This window comes from Platalea leucorodia (assembly GCF_965183815.1).
Source record: "Platalea leucorodia genome assembly, chromosome: 1".
NCBI lineage: Eukaryota > Metazoa > Chordata > Aves > Pelecaniformes > Threskiornithidae > Platalea > Platalea leucorodia.
In genome coordinates this window covers 20,431,746-20,455,993 of record NC_138823.1, presented here as the reverse complement: position 1 = coordinate 20,455,993, position 24,248 = coordinate 20,431,746, and the positions used below count along the sequence as shown (strand labels likewise).

Genomic DNA, 24,248 nt, shown 5'->3' with positions numbered 1-24,248 from the left:
GTTTTCTAGGGATCCAGGGTCTGTTTTACCTTTTCCTTGCTTTGTGTAAGTCATTTGCAAGTTTTAGTCCTAGAACTGGAATAACTTCTCTAAGTGACAGCATAAATGACAGCTGTTTTCGTGTGGGCTTTTCCCAGCTGATATTCAAAAATTTCCTTGAATGCAAGCCAAATAACGCTAGATTATCAAATTACACATCCTGAGCCATTTTAACTTCCTACACAGAAAATTCTCTCCACCTCTTCCAAAAAACCGCTCAAAACAAACACCAGGTGCAGGTTAAATTTGCTAAACTTCTACAAATACCGGGCAATACTGAGATATTGACTGGAGTTTGCTATACTTTTGAATGACTGAACTTACATAGCTTTTTCTTTTATTTCTCCCCTATTCAGGTATTTGTTTGCTGTATCTGCCTGGATCAGGACTAATAGAAATAAAACATTGTGCATTATATTTGAAAAAAACTATACATACAATCTTAGATACCAAGAAATTTCCATATAATTTCTCTCCTGACACTCAAAACATCTATCATCATCGTGCCTCATCTTAAAAAAAGTTACACTTCTTTTTCTGAGACAAAATACACTGGGGCTGAGATAGGAGTACAGAATAGCAGAAAAGACTGGCGGTTTACTAGTCTGGCAAGTATACTTCAGAGCTGACACTCCATTGCGAGGGTCAGTACAAGGTAGTTTAGCCATCTGAATGTGCTTTATAAATGAGAAAAAAAATCCAGTTTGTAACTATTGAGAAATATGAGAAGATACTTAAAACATAGCAAAAAGTAAACATTTACTGGATTATTTTAAAGTATATTACTAGAACCAACAGGACATAGCTTTAAACATGTATAAAGTATTATACATAAAAATGCATAGATGTACAGTAAATATGTTCATTTATATGTAGACAGAGTAATATGTACACATAGGGTCTGTTGTGCTTCTAAGCAGTAATTCCTGTGGTATATTGTCTTAAAGCAGTTTTATTATACAACTGTTTCAATGTAGCAGGTGCTGAGAACAACGTACATTAACACTAAGTAGGTAAGTCATATCCATTTACTCTTGAAATGTACAAATATAGGAAACAAAGGCCATAAATGCAATAGTACCTACACCTCCAAGACTTCCTTTTTTTTTTTTTTTATTTAAATATGCACAAGTCCGCCTAATGGTGATACATAGGTTTCCTTCCTGCATCCCTTCCGTGTCAACATGTTGACCAGGCACTCAGGACAAAATCTTTGACGCACTTCAGCACCACTTCCACTGATTCAACTCAGTGCGCTCCTGACCTTGAAGTCTTCAGGTCAAAAATGAGAGGAAAAAAATAAAATAAAAAAATATAAATAAAACAAACAAGCTTGTGGGCTTTTTTCACAAGTTATTTGCCACCAATACTGTCAAAGCAGCTGAATCGTAGTGCATCCATGGGCAGGAGCATATAGCAGCTTTTGTGCACTTCGCAAAAAAATATATTAAAGAAAATCAAGTCTTCACTGGCTTGTTTTATCTGTTGCTAAAAAGATGCTGTGCTGCTTCTGAGCCCTTTCCATCAAATTCTTTTTCTTCTTTTTCTTGTCCTTTGTTTTTGTTGGTCTTCTTCCTAAAAATAGGAAAACCATTATCAATAAGTCAATTAAATAAAGAATACAGAAGTGATGTTAGACTGTAGTTGAAAAACTCAGTGGCACAGAAATTATTGATGGGGATAATGGGGATGGGGACTGCAAAGGTAATGCTGGCTAATGAGCTTCGATCATCAGTGAAAACAGAAGTTTTCAATGTGATACAAGAGGAAGCAGGATCCTCAACGGTCATCACTTGCCCACAGGCACAATTTTGCTGCTATGAGTAACCATGTTGATGTAGGGCTCACTTTCAGCAGGGTAACTCACACAAGCAACATTATGAAAGTGCCTGGGGCCCAGAGCCAAACAAGTACGTAGACTCCTAACTCACTGAAAGCTGGATATGTGCCTTAGACCCTTGCGTAAACTTGCTTGAGTGAGTAATCCTATTTAAGTCAAGTCCAATATATCCGTGATTTCAATGAGAAATCAGGCATTACAGCCCAAGTATTTGGTTGGATGGCGTCCTACATGCTTTGGCAGAAACAGTGCCGCCTCTGTGAAGAACTGCTATTATTGCTTATTAGTACACTGTGCCTAATTCTCATAGCATATTACTGTGCAGAAACAAAAATTTCATTACACGCTTCTTACTATTGGCAGTTCACTGAAAAATAACCAAAACTGGGAAATCAGGATCAATGCATGAAAAAAAACTCTCAGTCTCCTGGGATGGGAAAGTTTTTTCTTGTTCAGCTCTAATAATAAATCAGTGCCCTTTGATTATATCAGCAAAGACACCATGGACTGAAAAAATGCTAGATTCAGCAATGCATTACTTTTTAAGTATATGCTTAAATCCTATCAATCAAGTCTAGTAGGATTTAAGGAGATGACCAAATGCTGTCTGGAGTGAGAACGGTCTGGGTTTTCTTGGCAGTATCATATACTGAAATATGTGATCAATGGTAAAAAAATAAGGTTATTAATCTCTAGAGGTGCCAACTTTGTAGACTTTCAGGAGAACTAAATGAACTTAAGAAGACAGTAAAAGGAAATTCAAGTAGCAGACGACATAAAAATGTGAAAATGCATTTTTCATCTACATTCTCAGCACATTATTATTATTTGGGAGAAATGTTTGCTAGTCTGGCTTTGTCTTACTTCCATATTGTTTCTTAATTAAAAAGGCCCAAACTGGTATGAAGCATTTTTCTCTATTTGATAATAACACTGAATAAATCTGATTCTAAAATTATAAAAAATTATGATTCATTAAAAATATAGGGTTATATACTTCAGATTACATATTTGTAATATGCTGTCTAGGCTACTATTCTCTAAGAATTATTTAAATACTTGTATATAAAATAGGACAGGACATTAACGTAATGAGCACATGAGTTTAGTCCATATTAAAATCATAAGGGTCCTTGGAGTTTACTTCTGCTTCTCATTAAAGTTTGGTATTAATGCTACTATGGCATTTTGCCATTTTTAAATCTAGTTAATCCTACACAGTAAAACCTCAGTCCAACCGATCATTAATCAAAGCGGCTTTTAAGTTTAAACTCTTTAGTAACAGTGTATCCAATGGCGAGGCACACCTAGTGAGGTCAGAGGGAAGGAATACTTGACACAAAGTGGCATAACAACAAGATGGTTTGAATTATAGAAATTTCCATATCAACATTTTATTACGTGATTCTACTAGTTAGTATATTGGAAGGCATCAGAACTGGGATGAATATATAGTTCAACACTGTATTCTAACTTGCACTTTAAATATTCTAATTTTTTTTAACCCAAATCTTCAAAATACTTATTAAGGAAGGAGTAGATGAGGGGAAACAATTTGAAATGAGTGACCAGTACTGCTGGTCAATTGATTCTCAGAAGACCAGCAGAGTCAATTAGAGCTTTATTGGAGTTTTGCTACCCTGTTTGCTCAGTGATCTTACTTTCTGAGTTTTTTCACTGTACAGACAAATTAGTAAAAGAAATATAAACTCCAGTCAGTGCCTCATCTAGTTTTCTCTACAACCTCCTCCAGAGAACTAGAGTAAATGCTTACTGTAAGCTTAAGGTAGTGAAAGATCCTATTATTTTTCCTCTGAAAACTTTGAGATGCAGAGATAAAATGACACGCAACCCACTTGGTATCTTTGTCTAAGCCTTACAAAGTAGCTCCTGTAACACAAGCATCAAACCAAATTGTGAGCATGCTCCCCATACAATATCCTTAAAATAGAAATTAACTGGACTAGGTTGCAGTGATTTGACATGTCATTGAGCAACAAACACATTACGGTGCTTCTGCTGCTCTGCAGCAATCGTCCCCATACCTGCTTTTGCCCCAAGGCACACCAAAGGCAAATTACCTTCTTTTACATGTGCCATGGAGTAACAACCTGTGTGGAGGCAGTACCACTGAGCTGTTGATAACTGATCACTTGTTCTCCTGTTAGTAAGCTCTTTGGCCGCTCACTATATTTCCAAGTGCCCTGTTGTGCAGAATAAGTTTCATTATTTTCAGGACAATGTTAAACCACACAGAGAAAATCCAGATGGCTGGTGATGCTAAGAGTCCCAAATTCCAACCGTCATTTTAACCAGAAAACTGAATATAAAAGGTATTTCTTGGCTAACCTTTGGTTCCCATATTTTTACTAGAATGCAATAGAGATTAGAGATTAGCAAGAAAAAAGTGACTATAAAGACTAGAGAGTTCAAACAAAGTATGCTGCTGAAGTGCCCACGCATGAGAACTTCTATTAAATTCAGATTTCAATTTACAGTGCTTATTTTGTCAGCAGAAGCACAGTGAACAGAAGTAACTTCTGAATACCTTGCTACAGATGTCTTTCGAAGAACATGATGTTTATGATACAGAAAGCAGATCCTTAAAGAGGATCTGGGAGCCAAACTCTCCCAGTTACCCAACTGGAGGGCAGTGGGGCGAGGACGGCCGATGGAGAAGGTGCTCCCCTGGGCCTGGGATGGCAGCGGCTCCCTCCGCTCTGTGCCATGGGTTGGGTGTGGAGAACCTCATCTGCAGGGACCCTTGCACAGTGTCTCCCACACCTTGCCAAGAGCCCTGACCCCAGGCCTCTCTCCATTGGAAGCAGCAGGGCTCTGCTGAGCTTGGCTTTGCTGGGGCAGTTGAAAAGGAGTGGATTTTCACAGCTGTGTATTATAGTCCAGAACTTGCTGTTGAACACAGAAGGCAATTCCTGGCTGAAGCAAATGAGGAGGGAGAGCAAAAGGACTCTGTCTCTCTAGAGGGTTTTTACTGCTATCAATAACAGGCTATAGTATTACCGCACAGGACAGAAAGTGACAATATCTGAGATATTAAGTCTGAACCACCTAGCATATAAACCCCTCCTCATCAGAAACAGCATCCAAGTGACCAGCTGGTCCAGTGCAGCCACCTGGGATCCGCAGCCAGCACCACTCTTTAAGCAACATTACATCCTTCCTAGGGATAACTCGCCTGCTTGTCATCTAGCAGATAGCCACACGCCTTGCTTCTCCTTTCCAAGTTACAGGCTTCCACATCAGGTCTGATCTTCCATCTTTATTCTACGAGGGCAGACAATCTATTTTTGAAAGTCCTTGGTGTTAACAGCAATGGGAGCAAATACAAATAATTCATGCAAAGAGCAGGATATCTGAGCACTCTTCAGGTTGCTGTATTCCTATATTTATTTTGATTGCCTTTTCCCTTGCATACTAACTAACTTTTCCTTGAAAAACATTTTTTCTCTCTATCTAAAAAAGGTTTCCTCAATTTTTATTACCAGAGTCAGCCCTGAACATAAGTTACAAAATTTCTGTAATACTCTATAAAGTCCTGTGGGTACACTGAAATGCATAGGGCCTAAGAAAGATCTGAAAATTAGCTGGATTCAGTGTTCAGTTATAGAATCATAGAATCATAGAATCATTAAGGTTGGAAAAGACCCTTAAGATCACCAAGTCCAACCGTTAACCTAGCACTGCCAAGTCCACCACTAAACCATGTCCTCAAGCACCACGTCTACCCTTCTTTTAAATACCTCCAGGGATGGAGACTCAACCACTTCCCTGGGCAGCCTGCTCCAGTGTCTGACCACCCTTTCAGTGAAGACGTTTTTCCTAAGATCCAACCTAAACTTCCCCTGGCGCAGCTTGAGGCTGTTTCCTCTCATCCTATTGCATGTTACTACGGAGAAGAGACCGACACCCACCTCACTACAGCCTCCTTTCAGGTAGTTGTAGAGAGCGATAAGGTCTCCCCTCAGCCTCCTCTTCTCCAGGCTAAAAAACCCCAGCTCCCTCAGCTGCTCCTCATAAGACTTGTGCTCCAGACCCTTCACCAACTTTGTTGCCCTCCTCTGGACACACTCCAGCACCTCGATGTCCTTCTGGTAGTGAGGGGACCAAAACTGAACACAGTACTCGAGGTGCGGCCTCGCCAGTGCCGAATGCAGGGGCACTGTCACCTCCCTGGTCCTGCTGGCCACACTATTTTTGATACAAGCCGGGATGCCATTGGCCCTCTTGGCCACCTGAGCACACTGCTGGCTCATGTTCAGGCGGCTGTCAACCAACACCCCCAGGTCCTTTTCCGCCAGGCAGCTCTCCAGCCACTCCTCCCCAAGCCTGTAGCCTTGCATGGGATTGTTGTGACCCAAGTGCAGGACCTGGCACTTGGCCTTGTTGAATCTCATGCAGTTGGCCTCGGCCCATCGATCCAGCCTGTCCAGGTCCCTCTGCAGGGCCTTCCTGCCCTCCAGCAGACCAACACTTCCACCCAGCTTGGTGTCATCTGCAAACTTACTGAGGGTGCACTCAATCCCCTCATCCAGATCATCAATGAAGATATTGAACAGGACCAGCTCCAACACTGAGCCCTGGGGAACACCACTCATGACCGGTCGCCAACTGGATTTGACTCCATTTACCACCACTCTCTGGGCTCGGCCGTCCAGCCAGTTTTTAACACAGCGCAGAGTGCACCCATCCAAGCCATGAGCAGCCAGTTTCTCCAGGAGAATGCTGTGGGAGAGAGTGTCAAAGGCCTTAGTAAAGTCCAGGTAGACAACATCCACAGCCTTCCCCTCATCCACTAAGCAGGTCACCTTGTCATAGAAGGAGACCAGGTTAGTGAAGCAGGATCTCCCTTTCATAAACCCATGCTGGCTGAGCCTGATCCCCCGGTTGTCCCACATGTGCCCCATAATGGCACTCAAGATGATCTGCTCCATGACCTTCCCTGGCACCGAGGTCAGGCTGACCTGTAGTTCCCCGGATCCTCCTTCCGACCCTTCCTGTAGATGGGTGTCACATTTGCTAGCTTCCAGTCATCTGGGACCTCCCTGGTTGACCAGGACTGCTGATAAATGATGGAGAGTGGCTTGGCAAGCTCCTCTGCCAGCTCTAGCTGGTAAATTTTATCTAGCAAATAAAAGCCTTAAAAGCTTATCTATCATTCTGTATCTCATATTTCTGCACAGGTTATTTTACAGAAGCAAGACTGGCAAAGCCATTCATTCAAACCCTTTATTGCCATGTTATAAAATTCAGTTTTGCTGTTTGCTTTATAAATTACCAACGAGTAAGTCCTCATTTTCTACTAAGTAACTTATCCCAATGGTTGGTATCTTTACAGTGTTATTCACTAAACTTTTGTTTGGACCACTTGCTTACGGTAGGTAGATGGGCAACTCATACGCTATGCAATGAAAGATTATTGTTAGCTAACAATGTACCACAGCTTCTAATGGTATGATAACATATAGGTAATGGTGCAATAACATATAGGTAACAACGCAAGTCCAACATGAATTCCTGAAAAATCGTTATTTATGCTAATATACACAGCAATTGTTTGTACACCAGGGAGTAACAGCTATGAAAATAATTATTTAACTTGGCTCTTGCTGGATTATTTTTCTTCCTTTTCTGTTGTTTTTGTACCATTTTACCAGTGTTGCTCCTACAGCTGCTGCATGCTGGTATATTAGAGACTCGTGCTCAGTTCTCTGGTTTTCTCATACCCTGAGCTGAAAGGTGTTTGGAAATACCACGTGTTCCTTCTGGATGGACCCAGCTGGTCAATATGAGATACATGTTACTTGGTTCAGAAGGAGCCTTCATCACCTTCTGTCAGCTTCAAAGGCAGCTTTCTCCAGACAGAGTTTGGGCAGCAGATTTCTAACACTCAGGGCAGTCCTGATTCTCCAGAATTAAAGTGCAGCAGATGTATTCACAGGGACTCCCAGTCATGTTGCTCAAGATCCTTGGCTCAAATAGACAGCATCAGTTTAGTATCCAAACTGTCCTTCATCTGCTGTATAAATACTGTTGTATGTACTGCTTTTCTAACGAAACCCATCCATTGCTAGTTTCAGCAGAGAAAACACAGTATACATCCACATGAGGGCAGCAAGGATTTAAATTTAAAAGATTTAATAAAAGCAAAAAAAGCCACTACCTGCAGCTTTATTTCATGGTGTAATTCCCTCACAAAGTTTCAGTGTTCTCACATACAAATTATTATTTTAGAGATATGAGAATGTGTAATACTCCCTTCTTTATTTAAAACATTTTTCTATTGATGACTACTGAATAATGGGACTTAGAAGTGTATGCCTGCTTCCCTTCCCTGTATTTTCATATGCAGAAATTTCACTGCTAGCAGCAAAGGGACAATGGTGTCCTGGGATAACAGCAGACCTTGATAAATACACCTTTTAATCTTTTCTTCCCTTTCATTTGTCCTTTTAGGAGCTAAATGTTGCACACTTGTACCTTATTCTCCTATGGCTGCAGTTCTATCATAGACCTCACATGCGGCAGCATCTCCTCCGCATAGTAAGCTAGAAAATTTATTACACTCAAGTCATATCACTGAAGGATGGCAGACACCTGGGAACTAATGACAGCAGTGGAAAGACGATAGAGATATACTCCGTGATTAACAAGTCAGATCAATGTAAGAGAAAAATGGCAGATGTAAGCTTCTGGAGGAGCCCTCTCTGGCAGGACAACTTCTGTCCTGCACAGACCTGCAGATGCCTCATCATTTACTCCCCATTTGCAGTGCACATTAAACTACACATAAACAGTGACTGCAAAAATCCAACAACCAAGCAAACAAAGGATTCAATCCAGAAATTATTTCCCAGAGGTAATTTATTTCCTGGGGCTTTAAGTCGGGTTAAAAATTTTGGATACTGAAACTGCCAGAGAAATGCACAAATTGTTAAGAAATCTTATAAACACACACTCAATGAAAGCAAAAATTCACCCAAGGCTACAAAGTCAACCTCTTCTTACAGCATGATTTACAAACCAACGCTGACAAGTGGCCCAGAGGAAGAGGATGCAAAGAGCTTTAATAACTTATCAAACTGCATGCCACAGGCAACTCTACTAATGTCACCTACTACCGAATTCATGACAGCTTTCCTAAGCTAGTTTGCAGTTGTTTTTTTTAACACCACCAAATTTAGGCTGAAATTGGCTAAGCTCAGTGTGCTACAGGAGGAATATGACTTGGGGCGAAATCGTCCAAAGTAAAATAGCCTTTTTGGACAGGGAGTGAAAGACATTGGCACTTGGATGGTGACACTGGAAAAGAAGTAAGAAGGTTGAGGAGATGGGACAGAAAGGGTCAAGTGTCAGAAAGCAGTTCCTCCTTTTCCTGGGTGAATTTCTGATGTCATTTGAAGAAGTCCTGTGAATGCATATTTGCCTCTGAAGTCAACAGAAGGGATGGTATGATCACACAGAACATCAGCTACCCACAACACCGTTTCAAATCCCAAAACACTGGAATTTGTAAAGGTGGGTTGATTCATGTTTGCAAAGCACTGAAACATGGTAACAATGGACACCATAGAAAAGGCATGATTTTATCATTCTTTCTTTATTTGCAAGGGTTGAATAATGTTAAGCAAATGAGGTCTTAAAACAACTACTGAATAAAAATAGAAAAAAACATACCATAATTATTGACTTTATCACAGCTGATACAAAGAAGGAGCAAATGAAGGCACTTCTTTAGTTTCGAAGTGCTTGAGCTTGCATGCTTACTGGTCTTCTTTTGTACTTTTTGGTGCAATACTAATAGGTAATGGTATCAACTATATGTATTCCCAGCCTACTGAAATTAATAATAGACTAAGTAAATGAATTCCCTTATGGATAGTAAGGGTTAGTAAGCATAGGCTGATGTTTTTCAAGCATTCTTATCTATTTGATGTCAGCTTTCCTGATGAAAATCAGGGAAATTTCTGTCTTGAGTGAACCTTGTAATTTCTACACAAATCATTACAAAAGCACTGGTAGTGCAGAGCTAACCTGTGTGATATCTTATTCAGTTCCTGACAGCCACAATCCTGATATTTTATTTTCAACTTAATAATTTCACAATTTTGGGTAAATTATTTTTTTGTCAGCCAACACTTAACATTGCATATACTTTGTGTTCGTATACACCAGACATCAGCTACTGAGATGAAAGCTAATTTAAAAGAATCAAAGAATAATTCCTCAACTAAAAGAAATATCAAATTATCCCAAGTTTCTGTATCTTAATCCCACTAGCTTTTTTTTGTTTTGGCACATCCACTAAGGAATTAACGGTTTTACTATTTAAGGCAAGAATAAGTAAACTGAGGTACTCTTTTTCTCCCAAAGTACACATCTACTTTTCATCTGGCCTAAATACAAACTTAACTAAGCAATACCAAAATCTGATGTTCTTTCCTTCTGGACAATATTCAGTATCATCAAACATTGTCATCTGTTTAAGAAATACTGATTCCTCCACAAAGAATGGAATTTACATGTCACAGCCTATTGAGAGTTCAGTGGATTTTTTTCCCTCAACTTTAGGGCAAATTCACTGAGAAAAGAGTCGTCTTACATTGCTGAAATGCAATGCATTTCCCACAGTGCAGTTTTCCAACGTATACAGTAGATGGCAGTGAGATATTAACTGAAAAGTGTTTTCCACTACCATCATTTCAAAGAATATTAATTTCTCTTTGTAGAAGTGCCCATTACTCTGCCTAGAATATAAGCCATTCTGTTCATTAATTAACATAAAAAAGTTCAAAAAATAATAATTCACACATACGGACTCAGAGAAGAAAGCAAAAGAAAACACACTAGGGGAAGAGGAAAACTAGCAAACTCAAGGTGATGTGGAAACTCTCAGAAAACTCTGATAGAAGACCTATGTTTAACTGAATTGTATAGATGTTTAAATGTTGGGTCCCATTGTCTTTTCAGTCACAGTTGTGTAAAAACAGGTGGGTCTCCATTGCAGCTAAAATGTTTATTTAATGTAGATTTAGCTCAGAATTCAAATGATATGAATATCAGTTGCATGCAAGGTACTCACTATTCTTATCTTAGTCAACACCATGTCAGATCAGATGCTTTGCAAGCAGAGCCAAGCAAAATATTTCCAATGAAAGGTTTGGGTTTGTTTATTTTCCTTCCTTTCATAGTGCAATATAAAGCAAATTTCAAAATAATAAAAAAATATTTATACACAGTCAAGAGTACACATACACATGTAAATATATTTTAACTCTATAGGCAACAGTTATAGCTAAGAACTAATTGGCTTTGAACTTCTCTAGCTTTGATTGGACACTAATCTGACTTAACACTCCCTATGTCCAGTATTTAAAAACAGATTCTTTATTTTTCTTCTATTTCTCCTTTTTCTAGCCAATTTAATTAATTTTATTTTTATCTCATCATATAGGGAATAGAACATAAATTCTATTGAGACAACATTTATTTGTGGCACCTGCAAGGTTTAATTTCATACTGAAAATTGCATTTTGTTCAATTAAGGGTTTCTTACAGAGAGAGAGATTATACTGGAAAGTTGATAATTTTTTAGGTATTTTTTTCTTCTGTGAAATACCATTCAGTTGTTAAGCGTTCATCTTTTTAAATTCCCTTTAGGGACTCTGATCAAGACCTGAGGAATGATTTTGTTCCAGGACCTTTTCCTTTTTCCTTTTTTTTTTTTTTCAACTCAAACAGCTCAAAAAATAGTTTTAATTATCGCTGCTGCCTGTCTTCAAGTAATGCACAGGAAATCCTACTGTAGTTCAGTAAGAGAAGTGGATAAATCGAACACCTGATGACGGAATAAAGTACAATCCAGCAGGAAGACTCCTACTGAATAACAACTGAAAGTGAAGATGAATGTATTATTTCCAGTAATATGATGTAAAATTATTACCTCAGGCTGCTCATCAGGAATGGTGTACCAGATTAACTGCTGCACTTGCATTGCTTGCTGACATTCATTTGGTTTATATTCGAGAAGGTGCTGAAACAGAAGGTATTCATCCTACCTACCTAAATTTGGCCAGGTTAGTCTCTGTTTATCCGTAACTACATTGGTGTATACTGTGTACACTTTTCCCTTCTCCTCAGACATTTTTCTGGTGCAGTGAGATGAAGCACACACACCTGTTTTCTTCACCAAACCCACAATCAGAACTTCACTCCATCCATTACAGCTTTTACTATCTATCTGTACTATGGTCACAATGGCATCGACATCTTTGTCTTCCAGTTAGGATATTATCTTTTCTGATATTTCCCCTCTGCTGATGCAGTGTAACACACTCTTTATACCTAATGATCTAAATTTAGCTTTCAGGACTTCCCCTTACCTGTACATCCCACACATTATGGACACAGACTTCTCGACAGTAATGCTACACCTGCATTACTAAATTAAACAGTGTTAGAGAATATCCCCAAATACAGTACCTCAATCATCTGTCATGTTTTGACCTGGGGCAGCCCCTGCCATTCCCAGGGAGACAGCATAGGCCAGGGCTGCTTCTGCAGGCATGTCCCTGGTCTGGGAGCAGAGCCACACAGATGTGGACCGACCTGTGCCACTCAATACAGTGCCAGATAACACCCCAGCACATTTAGTTAACTATCGTAGAGATAGTCACTACATTTGAGCTGTGGCCAGTCACGACAAAAGATGTCCTGAGTTACATGGCTTTATCCCTAAGTGTATTATAGTAGCTTTCTTGTTGGCTTAAGGAGAAGCACTTTCCCAAGACTGCCTACAAGGACCTAATACTCATATGCATGCCAGGCTGATTTATGCTGTAACCTGTTAATTCCACATCATATAGCTACAGGAAGTTTATTCACTATCAGAAGCTGGAGAAAGGGCACTTTTCACCCCAGATCTTACTTGTTTCCCAACAATCACACACCAGCTTTTCATGGATATTAAAATTAACACTGCATAGCCATTTATAAAAAATGGATACATACAGTATCCAGTACTGCACTTTGGATTGCTAAAGCTTTTGTTTTGTATTACTAGTGTGGTGGGTTGACTCTGGCTGGATGCCAGGTGCCCACCAAAGCTGCTCTATCACTCCCCTCCTCAGGTGAACAGGGGAGAGAAAATATAATGAAAGGCTCGTGGGTCGAGATAAGGACAGGGAGAGATCACTCACCCATTACTGTCACGGGCAAAACAGACTCAACTTGGGGAAACTAGTTTAATTTATTACCGATCAAATCAGAGTAGGATAATGAGAAAATAAAAACTAAATCTTAAAACACCTTCCCCCCACCCCTCCCTTCTTCCCAGGCTTAACTTCACTCCCAAATTCTCTACCTCCTCCCGAGCAGCACAGGGGGACAGGGAATGGGGGTTGCGGTCAGTTCATCACACGTTGTCTCTGCCGCTCCTTCCTCCTCACGGGGAGGACTCCTCACACTCTTCCCCTGCTCCAGCGTGGGGTCCCTCCCACGAGAGACAGTCCTCCATGAACTTCTCCAATGTGGGTCCTTCCCATGGTCTGCAGTTCTTCACAAACTGCTCCAGCGTGGGTCCCTTCCACAGGTGCAGTCCTTCAGGAACAGACTGCTCCAGCGTGGGTCCCCCGTGGGGTCACAAGTCCTGCCAGCAAACCTGCTCTAGCGTGGGGTTCTCTCTCCATGGGGCCGCAGGTCCTGCCAGGAGCCTGCTCCAGCACAGGCTTCCCATGGGGTCACAGCCTCCTTCGGGCACATCTACCTGCTCCAGCGTGGGGTCCTGCACGGGCTGCAGGTGGATATCTGCTCCACCATGGACCTCCTTGGGCTGCAGGGGGACAGCCTGCCTCACCATGGTCTTCACCATGGGCTGCAGGAGAATCTCTGCTTTGGCGCCTGGAGCACCTCCTCCCCCTCTTTCTTCCCTGACCTTGGTGTCTGCAGGGCTGTTTGTCTCACAGATTCTCACTCTTCTCTTCTGACTGCTGCTGGTGTTGTGCACTTTTTTTTTCCCCTCTTCTTAACTATGTTATCCCAGAGGCGCTACCACCGTTGCTGATGGGCTCGTCCTCGACCAGTGGCAGGTCCATCTTGGAGCTGGCTGGCATTGGCTCTATGGGACATAGGGGAAGCTTCTAGCAGCTTCTCACAGATGACGGTCCCTCCGTAACGTGGTCATGCTGCCCCTGAGCCCGTCCGCTGCCTCTGTGGGAAGTGGCAGCACTGCTCTCCCAGGATGTTGATGCTATTTTTTTTTCCACTGCAAACGTGCCAAGGGGAGAGCCACGGAGAGGAACAGCTGGACTGAAGGGTGAGTTTCAGCACTCCAAGGACAAACACAGTTCCCTCCGTAACCCAAAACTGGTATTGAAACAGGTACACAACTACCATACGTTCATCAGCACATACACAGTGTGTAACTTCTTTGGTTTTAAAGGACATTATTAAGATTAAAATATCAAACACTGACTGTTTCGTGCTGCCTGACAGACTTGGCCTGGAATGTGAAAGAAAGAGAAGTTGTATGACCATCAACTATCTGTGTTATTTTCTGTTTTATTTCATAAAGAAGTACCATTAAGCCTATTTTCATTTTCACGCACCACGCACCTACAGCTTTGCTGTACCCCTGGCTCCTAGCCTGGCCGTGTTTGTGGCACACAGGCAGTGTCTGTTGGCTCCATCTTGAACTCTGGACCATGAAACTGTAAAAACATTCATCATTAATTTAAAACTACCAAACGAATTTTCTTCAGACTTCCTCCTGGACTTTCTTCTGAGGGTTTGAGCAATGTTTGGTTCAACTCTCTGCATAATTCTTGCCACAGGAAAAAACTTTGCACCCCTATCCCCACAAAAACCCCACACAAGCAGCATTTTAAATGTCCCCACATTGCTCTGAAGTGTTAACTAAACTTTTTTGACCAACTGGCATTTGAGGCTTGAACATGAGCTGGCTGAGGACAGGAAGAAATACGATCAAGGACCTAAGATAAACTGAGCTTAGAAGTGTTTCTTGTAGGTTTTCTCCAAAGTAATGAATAAACAGACCATGGGACCACCTAATTTTTTTTCTCCCTAAGGTACTGAACTGGTGAATACCACTCATGAAATTCTTGTGCCCTGGAAAAATAATTTTACTCAAGATATTGTGAGCCTTTAAAAATATGATGGTTAATGGGTTTCAGTAAATGGATTGTAAAATATTTAGTATCTTTTTTTTTTTTTTTTTGTATTGCAGATGTTAAGTCATTGAAAGTCATTTTTTCCCCTTTTCTTTTTTTTTGTTAATCAGAATATAATGTAAAACAGCCAAAAGCAGAAAATTCAGTCTGATATCCTTGGAGATTTTCACAGTTGTATTGGGTTTGTGTGGCAAGGTTTTGGTAGCAGAAGGACTACAGGGGTGGCTTATGTAAGAAGCTGCTAGAAGCTAGAGGGCTAGAGCCAATGCCAGCCAGCTCCAAGACGGATCTGCCGCTGGCCAAGATCAAGCCCATCAGCAATGGTGGTAACACCTCTGGGATAACACAGTTAAGAAGAGGGGAAAAAAACCTGTGTAAGTGCAGCCAGAGAGAGGAGTGAGAATATGTGAGACAAACAGCCCTGCAGACACCCACGTCAGGGAAGAAGAAGGGAAAGGAGGTGCTCCAGGTGCCAAAGCAGAGATTCCCCTGCAGCCCATGGTGAAGACCATGGTGAGACAGGCTGTCCCCCTGCAGCCCATGGAGGTCCACGGTGGAGCAGATATCCACCTGCAGCCCGTGCAGGACCCCACGCTGGAGCAGGTAGATGTGCCCGAAGGAGGCTGTGACGCCATGGGAAGCCCATGCAGGAGCAGGCTCCTGGCAGGACCTGCGGCCCCATGGAGAGAGAACCCCACGCTAGAGCAGGTTTGCTGGCAGGACTTGTGACCCCACGGGGGACCCACGCTGGAGCAGTCTGTTCCTGAAGGACTGCACCTGTGGAAGGGACCCACGCTAGAGCAGTTTGTGAAGAACTGCAGACCATGGGAAGGACCCACATTGGAGAAGTTCATGGAGGACTGTCTCTCGTGGGAGGGACCCCACACTGGAGCAGGGGAAGAGTGTGAGGAGTCCTCCCCGTGAGGAGGAAGGAGCGGCAGAGACAACGTGTGATGAACTGACCGCAACCCCCATTCCCTGTCCCCCTCTGCCACCAGGGGGAAGGAGGTAGAGAATTTGGGAGTGAAGTTGAGCCTGGGAAGAAGGGAGGGGTGGGGGGAAGGTGTTTTAAGATTTAGTTTTTATTTTCTCATTATCCTACTCTGATTTGATCGGTAATAAATTAAACTAGTTTCCCCAAGTTGAGTCTGTTTTGCCCGTGACAGTAATGGGTGAGTGATCTCTCCCTGTCCTTATCTCGACTCACGAGCCTTTCATTATATTTTCTCTCCCCTGTTCACCTGAGGAGGGGAGTGACAGAGCAGCTTTGGTGGGCACCTGGCATCCAGCCAGGGTCAAACCACCACAATAGTGAAAGTCAAATTTGAAGGAAATAAATGAGGCAGTTTCAAAGTTATGGTTATTTAAAATGGAAATTCATTCAGAAACAAACAATTTATGCTGTACTTTAAATTATGCTCTACAACATTTCCAAATAAATTCAAGTCCACATGCAATAGCAGCATTAGATATAATGTATCCTACATTAAATTTTACTGCAGATGCACGTGGGAGCATAGTAATGAAAAACCATAAGCCAAATAAACTGTGATTTCTCAAAGTTTATTATTATACTTAATAACTTAAAGTGTCTTGTTTGCCTTGAAGCTAGCTGAACCAGTTCTTATCTGAAGTTCACTGCATGAAGATTGTCTCAAACCTGCATAACTTTTCAAAGTTTGTATAATAAAAAATAAATACCTAGATAGGAAAATTAGATAATGCATGTATCTTTAAGAATGCTTTCACTTTATATTAATAGAATTGAAAACATGTTTTATTCCTTAGAACTTAAGATGATGCACTGATTGCAGGTGAGAAGTGGGGTCAACAGAACACCTAGTGAGATCTCTTCCATAAACAAGAGCCATCAAACATTATTCTCATATGCTGTTGTGTTCTAATAACTTGTTGGAGAAATGCATCCAGTCTAGATCTGAAGACAAGAGGAGACAGAGGATCCACCACTTCCTCTGGTAATTGTCCCAGCAGTTAATCATTCCACTGCCAGAAATATCTGCCAAATTCCTAACTTAAATTTTAATATTCAGCTATTATTTCTCATTATGTCTTTCTCTCCTTGATCAGACTTTTCTTTTTATGCATTGTAGATAAATCTCTGCTCATCATCTTTCTGAGAAGTTAAATATATGGCAGTCTTTGTACACCTTTCTTTAAAGCTTATTTTGTAGTCCTCAAAAAAGGTTTGTGACTCTTATCTGCACTCTGTTCAGTTTTCCAATATCTTCTACAGACTAGATGTTAGAGTCCTGCTTATATATAGGATAAAATTGATTTATTGTGCTTTTTCCTTATTACCAAAGTTATACAGCCAAGAATTACATTTGAAACTTTTCTCTCTACATTGTAGTGGACTCACGTGGTTTCTTCTGAGAAACACTGGTTTTAGGCACCATTCTTCTCCCTGCAGGTATGCATTCCTCGTTTTATAACTCTTCGATCCTTCAATATAACTTTACATTTAACTAAACGAAAATTAATTGTGTTTGAATGGGTCCACTTTACAAAGCAGCCTGGACTTTTCTTTAGGTCTACTCTAGAGTATTGTTTAAAATTATCCTCAGTTTATTATTTTTTTAACTTTTCTATAGTTGACTGAAACAAATAACAATGCTTACCGAACCATATTAAGGCCATCATCACTTTTTCCTAGCCATCCAGCCAGCACATGCTTTAATTTTATTTTGATAAGATAATAAAATTATCTTAAGATAAGAAAACTTTATAGATTTATAAAAGTCCCAAGATTGAGCATATTCATTTCAAGTATAGTAGTTAGTCCTGCCCGTAACTTTTGCAACGCTGCTGCTAGCTTCATTTCTACAGCTGCAAATATTAATCCAAAAGGAACTCAAATGACTGCAGAAGCTTACATATGAATGTACAGGTTTAGTCCTCACACAAGGAAATTTTACTTTGAAAGGATTGTTGTATGGATAAACTTATCTGCTGATGGTATGACAAAAACACACACACACAAAAAAACCCAACCTGGACTGGACTTAACCGTATGCCTCTAACAAATTTTACATCAGAAGCTGCACTAAGCAGCTATTGGGGAGTGCCACAGAGCCTAGAGTTGTTATTCACCTTCATCATAAAAACTTATGTCTAGGAAGAGCCACGAGAAGCCTGAATATAGCATATTTCCAGAATGAAACCAGTATTAGTGCAGTTATGGGGAATGCCCCTTTTCTGGATCCAGCTGGAACAGCTGAGGACATTTTTGCCCCACCTGTTGCTCAGTGCCCATCACCTGGCAATTACCACTGTCACAGATTTGCAGGCAGAAGAGGCTGTATTAACAATTGCTAATCCACCGAAGTACAAAACGGTGCCTGCAGGAAGGCTCAGACTGCCTCTTTTGGTGCTGAAGGCCACCCAGCAGCGTGTGCGGGGCTGGCTGAGGAGCACGTGCATGTTCCTTCCCCCAGCACAGCTGCATGGCCAGGAACACCTACGGTGGGGCAGCGCTGGCTTCACATATAGCAAACATGCAGAATTGAACAAAGGTTTACTTTGCAAATTACTTTACTAAACTGAGCCCTTGACAATAAATTTATCCATGAGCTGTTTCATATGCTTAAACAGACTGAATAATGAGTATGTATTTCAACCCTAAGTGCATCAGTGTTTAAACATGTTGTATTTAAAACCATGTATTTCTTATATTTAGCACTGATCTGAAAAACAACAACGTTTTCCCCTCCCAGCGGTAAAAGACATGGATTTGCTAGGGGAATGAATGGTCAGCAGCATCTCTCTTTTGCCAGCCTATTGCTGCAGATGCTCTCAGCACCACAGGGGGTTGTTTTCCCCCCTCATATACAGAGCAGCTGGATACAGCCTTGACATCACATGATATAAGATGCAGTATAACGTGGTGTCTAATAATACATATGGAGTGGACAAATTAGGTTCTCTTCTTATTCCGATATACATCTGCAAGAAAGACAGCACTATAATCTCCGCCATCAGTTTAAACAGCCAGCCTAAACTAAATTGAAAACTAAAGTTTTTTCCTGCATAAAACATTTTAAAGTATATCATCACTGATAAAGTTGAAGAAAAATGTGTGGATGCTTTCTTAAGAGGAAAAAGAATATATGAAATAAACACAGCATGTAGCTTAAAGGCTACTTGCCATAAAAGGCTTTTCCCGACTAGAAGTTACAGATGTACTTAAAAAACAGATGTACATCAAAGACTGTTGATTAGAAGCACAGAGAGAAGTAATTATCAGTTTTAAAAAAAAAAAAAAAAAATCCTTTATTCGAATACCAATAAAACCTTAGTATGTACAGAATGATTGCATAGGTTTCATTAACCATATGAAAAATATAAATGCATATGCTATTCCTGCTCCACATCATCACATTCTCATGGCTACTTTGGGTGAACTCCTGATGGATAGAAGATCTTGGCTTCATTATTTTGTGACAGTATTAGCTTAAAAACACCTCATGATTGAAATTGCTCAAGATCTATTTATTTTTTGCTTAGAAGTGTCCAATGCTAATAATTCTTTGTGGGCCAGAGGTATTTCCACCAGTAGATATTGAGGCTAGCAGTCATAGAGAGCCCATCCTGCAGTACGGTACAGTGGGTACAGTAGCACAAACCACAATCCTTGCTAAACTGGTGGCCAGGTGCAAGGGCTACAACTTATGAATAAAATAAAAAGAGCCAGAGCACAGGTTTGAATGCTGTCCTGAAACACTACCAGGTTTGCTGGCATGTTTCTGACTTGTGCCAACTAGTACTTCTCCCAACAACGGTACATTCCTATCCATACATTATTTGCAGAAGATCAAGAGATGATGAAAGAAATATTTACCTGAACCTTTCAAACTTCACTAACTTCCAATTAGCAGCTGTTTTTCAAGCTGAACAATTTTTACAGTTCTGATTTTAGATGCATACATGATAAGCCCCTGGACTGGACTACATGGACCTGAAAACCAGACATGCAAGTGTATAACTTTGGCTACATACTCAGGCTGGGCTGGTACTGTTTTGAACACTGGAACGAAGTATTTATTTGAATCAAGCTCAGCTAAGTTATTATCGGCTTCTCACGTTGAATTATAGTTGATCTCTACTGAAAGCTAATTATTTCATCATGTTAGCAAATACTCATTCCTTGGCCAGTGCCTTCATCACAATCTCTTCCATGTGTTGATTTAAGCTGTCCTATCAGATTAATAATGGGTGACAACTGGATCATTTAGGGTGTGACATACTTATTAAATTAGTTACAAGTATCCACTCAACTGTTTATTTTCTCTACTGAGACAATTAATCCACTATTATAGCCACTTTCCTTCTCTCTAACTCAGACTGGAAGGTAACATTTTCTTTTTGTCATTTGCTGACTTCAGGAGATTCCTCTCAAAATCCTGTTTGAAGTTATTCTCCTTCCAGTTACGCTTAACATCTTTCAGTTTCCTTTTGTGTAGCCAAATAATTACTTACTCCTTAACGCTATCCAGTTATTCTTCTTTAAACTCTTTCCACCCATACATGCTTTGAACATGTGATTTCTGTTGTTGTTAATTTCTGTGTAAATAAACTTTAGATAATAGCCCTTTCCCCAGATCTGATTTCAACACGAAACATAAAGTACTAATGTGCAGTCAAAAAGAAATGTTTCTAATAAGGAATAAGCATTTCTCCCTGGTTTGCCTGTCTATGCAGACAATTAAAATCTGCACAATTATATGGATTATTAGTTAGAAATTGCCAGTGTTGTAGTTCATCTCTATCAGAACTACGGAAACATCCTAGCTAAGAGTCACAAAGCAGACTGACTCTCCTATCTCCACGATGAACATTCACAACATGCACTAATAGTTATTTATGTGTAATTAAGTAAATGGAAAAATTCTGCCACCTGTAAAACAAGCACGCCATATAGAAAAAATAAGTTTTAGAAAGCACATTAGGATGTAATATCAATATCATACCATAAGTTAAAGTTATACAGTTAAATTTTCATTGATACACCATTAGCTTTTCAAAGGAAACAACCTTAGCGATTTGAATATTTCTAGAATACTGAAAATAATTTGACCATTTTAAACTACTAATCAGTTTCTGCATGGATCTACCCAACAGACAAAACACACAGAAACATTTAAGAGTGATTTGTGAGGTAAGAGCAATAAAGCAATTATTCATTGTCAGGAAATCATAGAATCATAGAATCATTAAGGTTGGAAAAAAAAAATGACTTTCCATGCCAAGTCTCAACTATGAGGGATTTTTTATGATTAAGTATGAATTCCTGGAAAACATGGTTTATCATAGAAAAACTGGCAAAACTTTCACAGTATTTGCTCTAACAGGCGCCACAGTAATGGGCTGCAGATCTATGAATAGGCCAAGGAGAGAAGCTAAAACTAACACTGAACAATGCAATATGTTACAAAGTCAAAAGATAGGGTTTTTTTTCTTTTCTAAATTATAATAGATGCGATTGATTTCAATCCATAATTTACATAACGAAGAACTTAACTGGCCTGATCTCATAATTTCTCAAAAAACTTGTTTTGATAAGTGATTCTGTTCTGAAATTTCATCTGGCAATGAAAATATGGTCATCTTTGAAGAACTGATTTATTCTCTTCTTACGTGCAAGAATTACTGCTTGGGAACGTAACTGAGCTTTCAAACAACAGATCAGATATAAGTTACTATCGCTAGCAGAATTTTGTTCATTCCATGCTGGCCATAACTCTTGAACAATGCGCTGACCCTCAAATTTCACAAATACTTAAAAGCCTGTGTGCATAATGTTACGGGCTGAGATAGTCAGCTGGTAGCATTGGAATACAAAACCATGAAAGCAGTTGCTGTGGGTCAACCAAGGATCCATCAAAACCACTATTGTAACGTAGCCCAAAACTAACATGTCGGTAACAGTATAAGAGTAGGACAAAAATATACACTCCCTTCCACAAGAAACTTCACTACCATGCATGAGGCCTGGCATGTACATGGCCATATGGAGTCACTTACTGCAGAAGGGCTTGCAAACAGGTTTTTGCTGGGGAATGCATTTTCTGGTAGAAGTCTTGTAAGTGAAAGCCCCACTGTCTGCCCTTCTGCCACTCAATAACTTCTTTGCCACTTCATGATCCTAATCCTGCAAAGCTAGTTAGGATCATGCAACTATGACATTTTGTCACATAATTTTTCATCTGATTATAGATCAGGCCAAACTTCTTTTCCACAGAAGGACAGCAGAATTTGTATGACACTGAAAATGCATGAAATCTAGGCTTACCAAGGGAAAAAGCATGAGACATGCATTAAACCTTCAAGTCTCACATGTACTGCCTAAGACATGAGAGACCAGAAATGATAAAGGAAAACCTGAACTGCTGTATGAGATGGAGACTAATAGAGAGTGGAAGAAAAAGTGGAGTTACAGCTGACCATAACAGTGCTTTCATGCTAAAATCAAGATATTTATTATCTCATGGGCCTGCACATCAGGTCCATTCCTGACATGATAGGACATGAATCTACGTCTTTTGCAATGCCAACCTACAGCATCATGTAGTCATACAGAAGCTGCCACTGAAAAACTTGTAGCTCCACAGTATATCATCCAAAAATGCTTGCATCGTTCCATCGCTAATTTAACACCCTTCAAATCAGGCACCTAATGCCTGCATTTCAGTTGTCCTAGGTTTACTACTATAGAAAGTGATTGAATATTTTTGCTTATAGCTTCCAATTACTCATAGTTTTGAAAGACTGGCCCAGAATGTTAGTTGCAAAAGATGAAAGCATGTAGAGACACTAATTTCTGATAAAATGACTGGTTAAGATTTCCTCTCTTACAAGCTGACTACATCAGCCAACACGCTGAAGTAAGAGCTCTATCATCTTTGGGAAAGGAAACAAAAAATTATTTTCCCTGTGCTTAAATGGGGTCAGAAAAGAGAAAGGCATCTGTTAATATTGTGCGTTGAAGCAAGCTTATTCAGCCAACCATTGTGCTAATGTAAATTATAACAGTTTGTTGCAGATGTGCAGCTGAGTATAACGCAGCCAAATCATCTGGGCTTTTTGCAGTAAGAAACTACACACAGAAGATAATGGTGGGTTCAATAGGCATTTTAAAAGAGAATTTTAAGCACAGTGCCTTCCTGTCAATGCCCCCCGCCTCAACTACCAAAACTGCAAACTTTCAATTGTAAATGTTACTTTGAGAAGATTAAGATGTAAGGTAACTCAGAAATCAAAGTACAAGTGGCTAGTGGATTTCAGGCTTTAATACTGACATTTCAAGGCAGAAGGAATCTTTTTAGGTTCTACAGTCACTTATTATATTGATTATTATTATTGTAGCAGAGAGACAGAAACTGAGAGTAACTGTAAATTAGAGGAAGTATTTTAGGATAGTAAAAAGACAAAAATGGTGCTAGTGTCTCAGTTGTAAGGAAAGAGCATCCACAGCGTAACAAAGAATTATATTCTACCTTCAGATACATCAAATAAGCTGCAGATATTTTGCTGGCATTACTAGATCTTAGGTAAGTTCTCGCTAACATCTTTTTTCCATAATGCTCCACAGGTTTCAGAAATTTTCTCCACAATAGTCCTCAGTGTTCCGGTGAGGTGTACAGCTTCCCATCACCCATCTAATCATATAAATTGCCCTTCCCCAGCAATGTCCGGCAATGTCCACACCTGGACTAAAACAGCAGGTGCTCTAAACTATATAACATGTATATAGCAATATATCCCCTTTACTTAGATTACCTATTAAATACATCACCAAACATCAACGTTATCTAGTACGTTGATGAAAGGGATATTATCAGTCTAGATTCATTACATCAATGAGGTTATTTCACACAGAAAAAAAGATAGCTTGCAAAATTGAAAGAGTGAATTGTAGTATTAATGAATAAATAAAAGAGGCATACAGAGTTGAAAACTCTGGCTATTAAAAAAAATAACATGCAAGCATAGGAAGCAGAAGGAAACCAGGGAGGAATATAGTCAAACAGAGAGAATTGTGTCAAAGACAGAAGGAAGAAGGAAGCACGCAGGGGAACTGGAGATGTCCGGAAAAAGGTCTGAAATGCGCCAGGAGCCTGGTAGTAGTTAGGCATAACCAAAGGCAG

The 24,248-nt window shown here is 40.1% G+C and overlaps 1 protein-coding gene across 2 annotated transcripts in view; it reads right to left on the bottom strand.

Annotated features, from left to right (window-relative positions):
* Positions 1 to 1,504: 1,504 nt before the first annotated feature.
* Positions 1,505 to 24,248, bottom strand: part of RSPO2 (R-spondin 2) — a gene marked incomplete at both ends in the record, with an annotated part of 113,352 nt that continues 90,608 nt past the window's right edge. Inside the window, one exon of one of the 2 annotated variants that reach the window (XM_082310222.1) lies at positions 1,505 to 1,614. In XM_082310222.1, the coding sequence (XP_082166348.1) occupies positions 1,505 to 1,614 (110 nt within the window). The remainder of the gene's footprint in view (positions 1,615 to 24,248) is intronic. The other variant, XM_082310223.1, reaches the window with a different exon arrangement.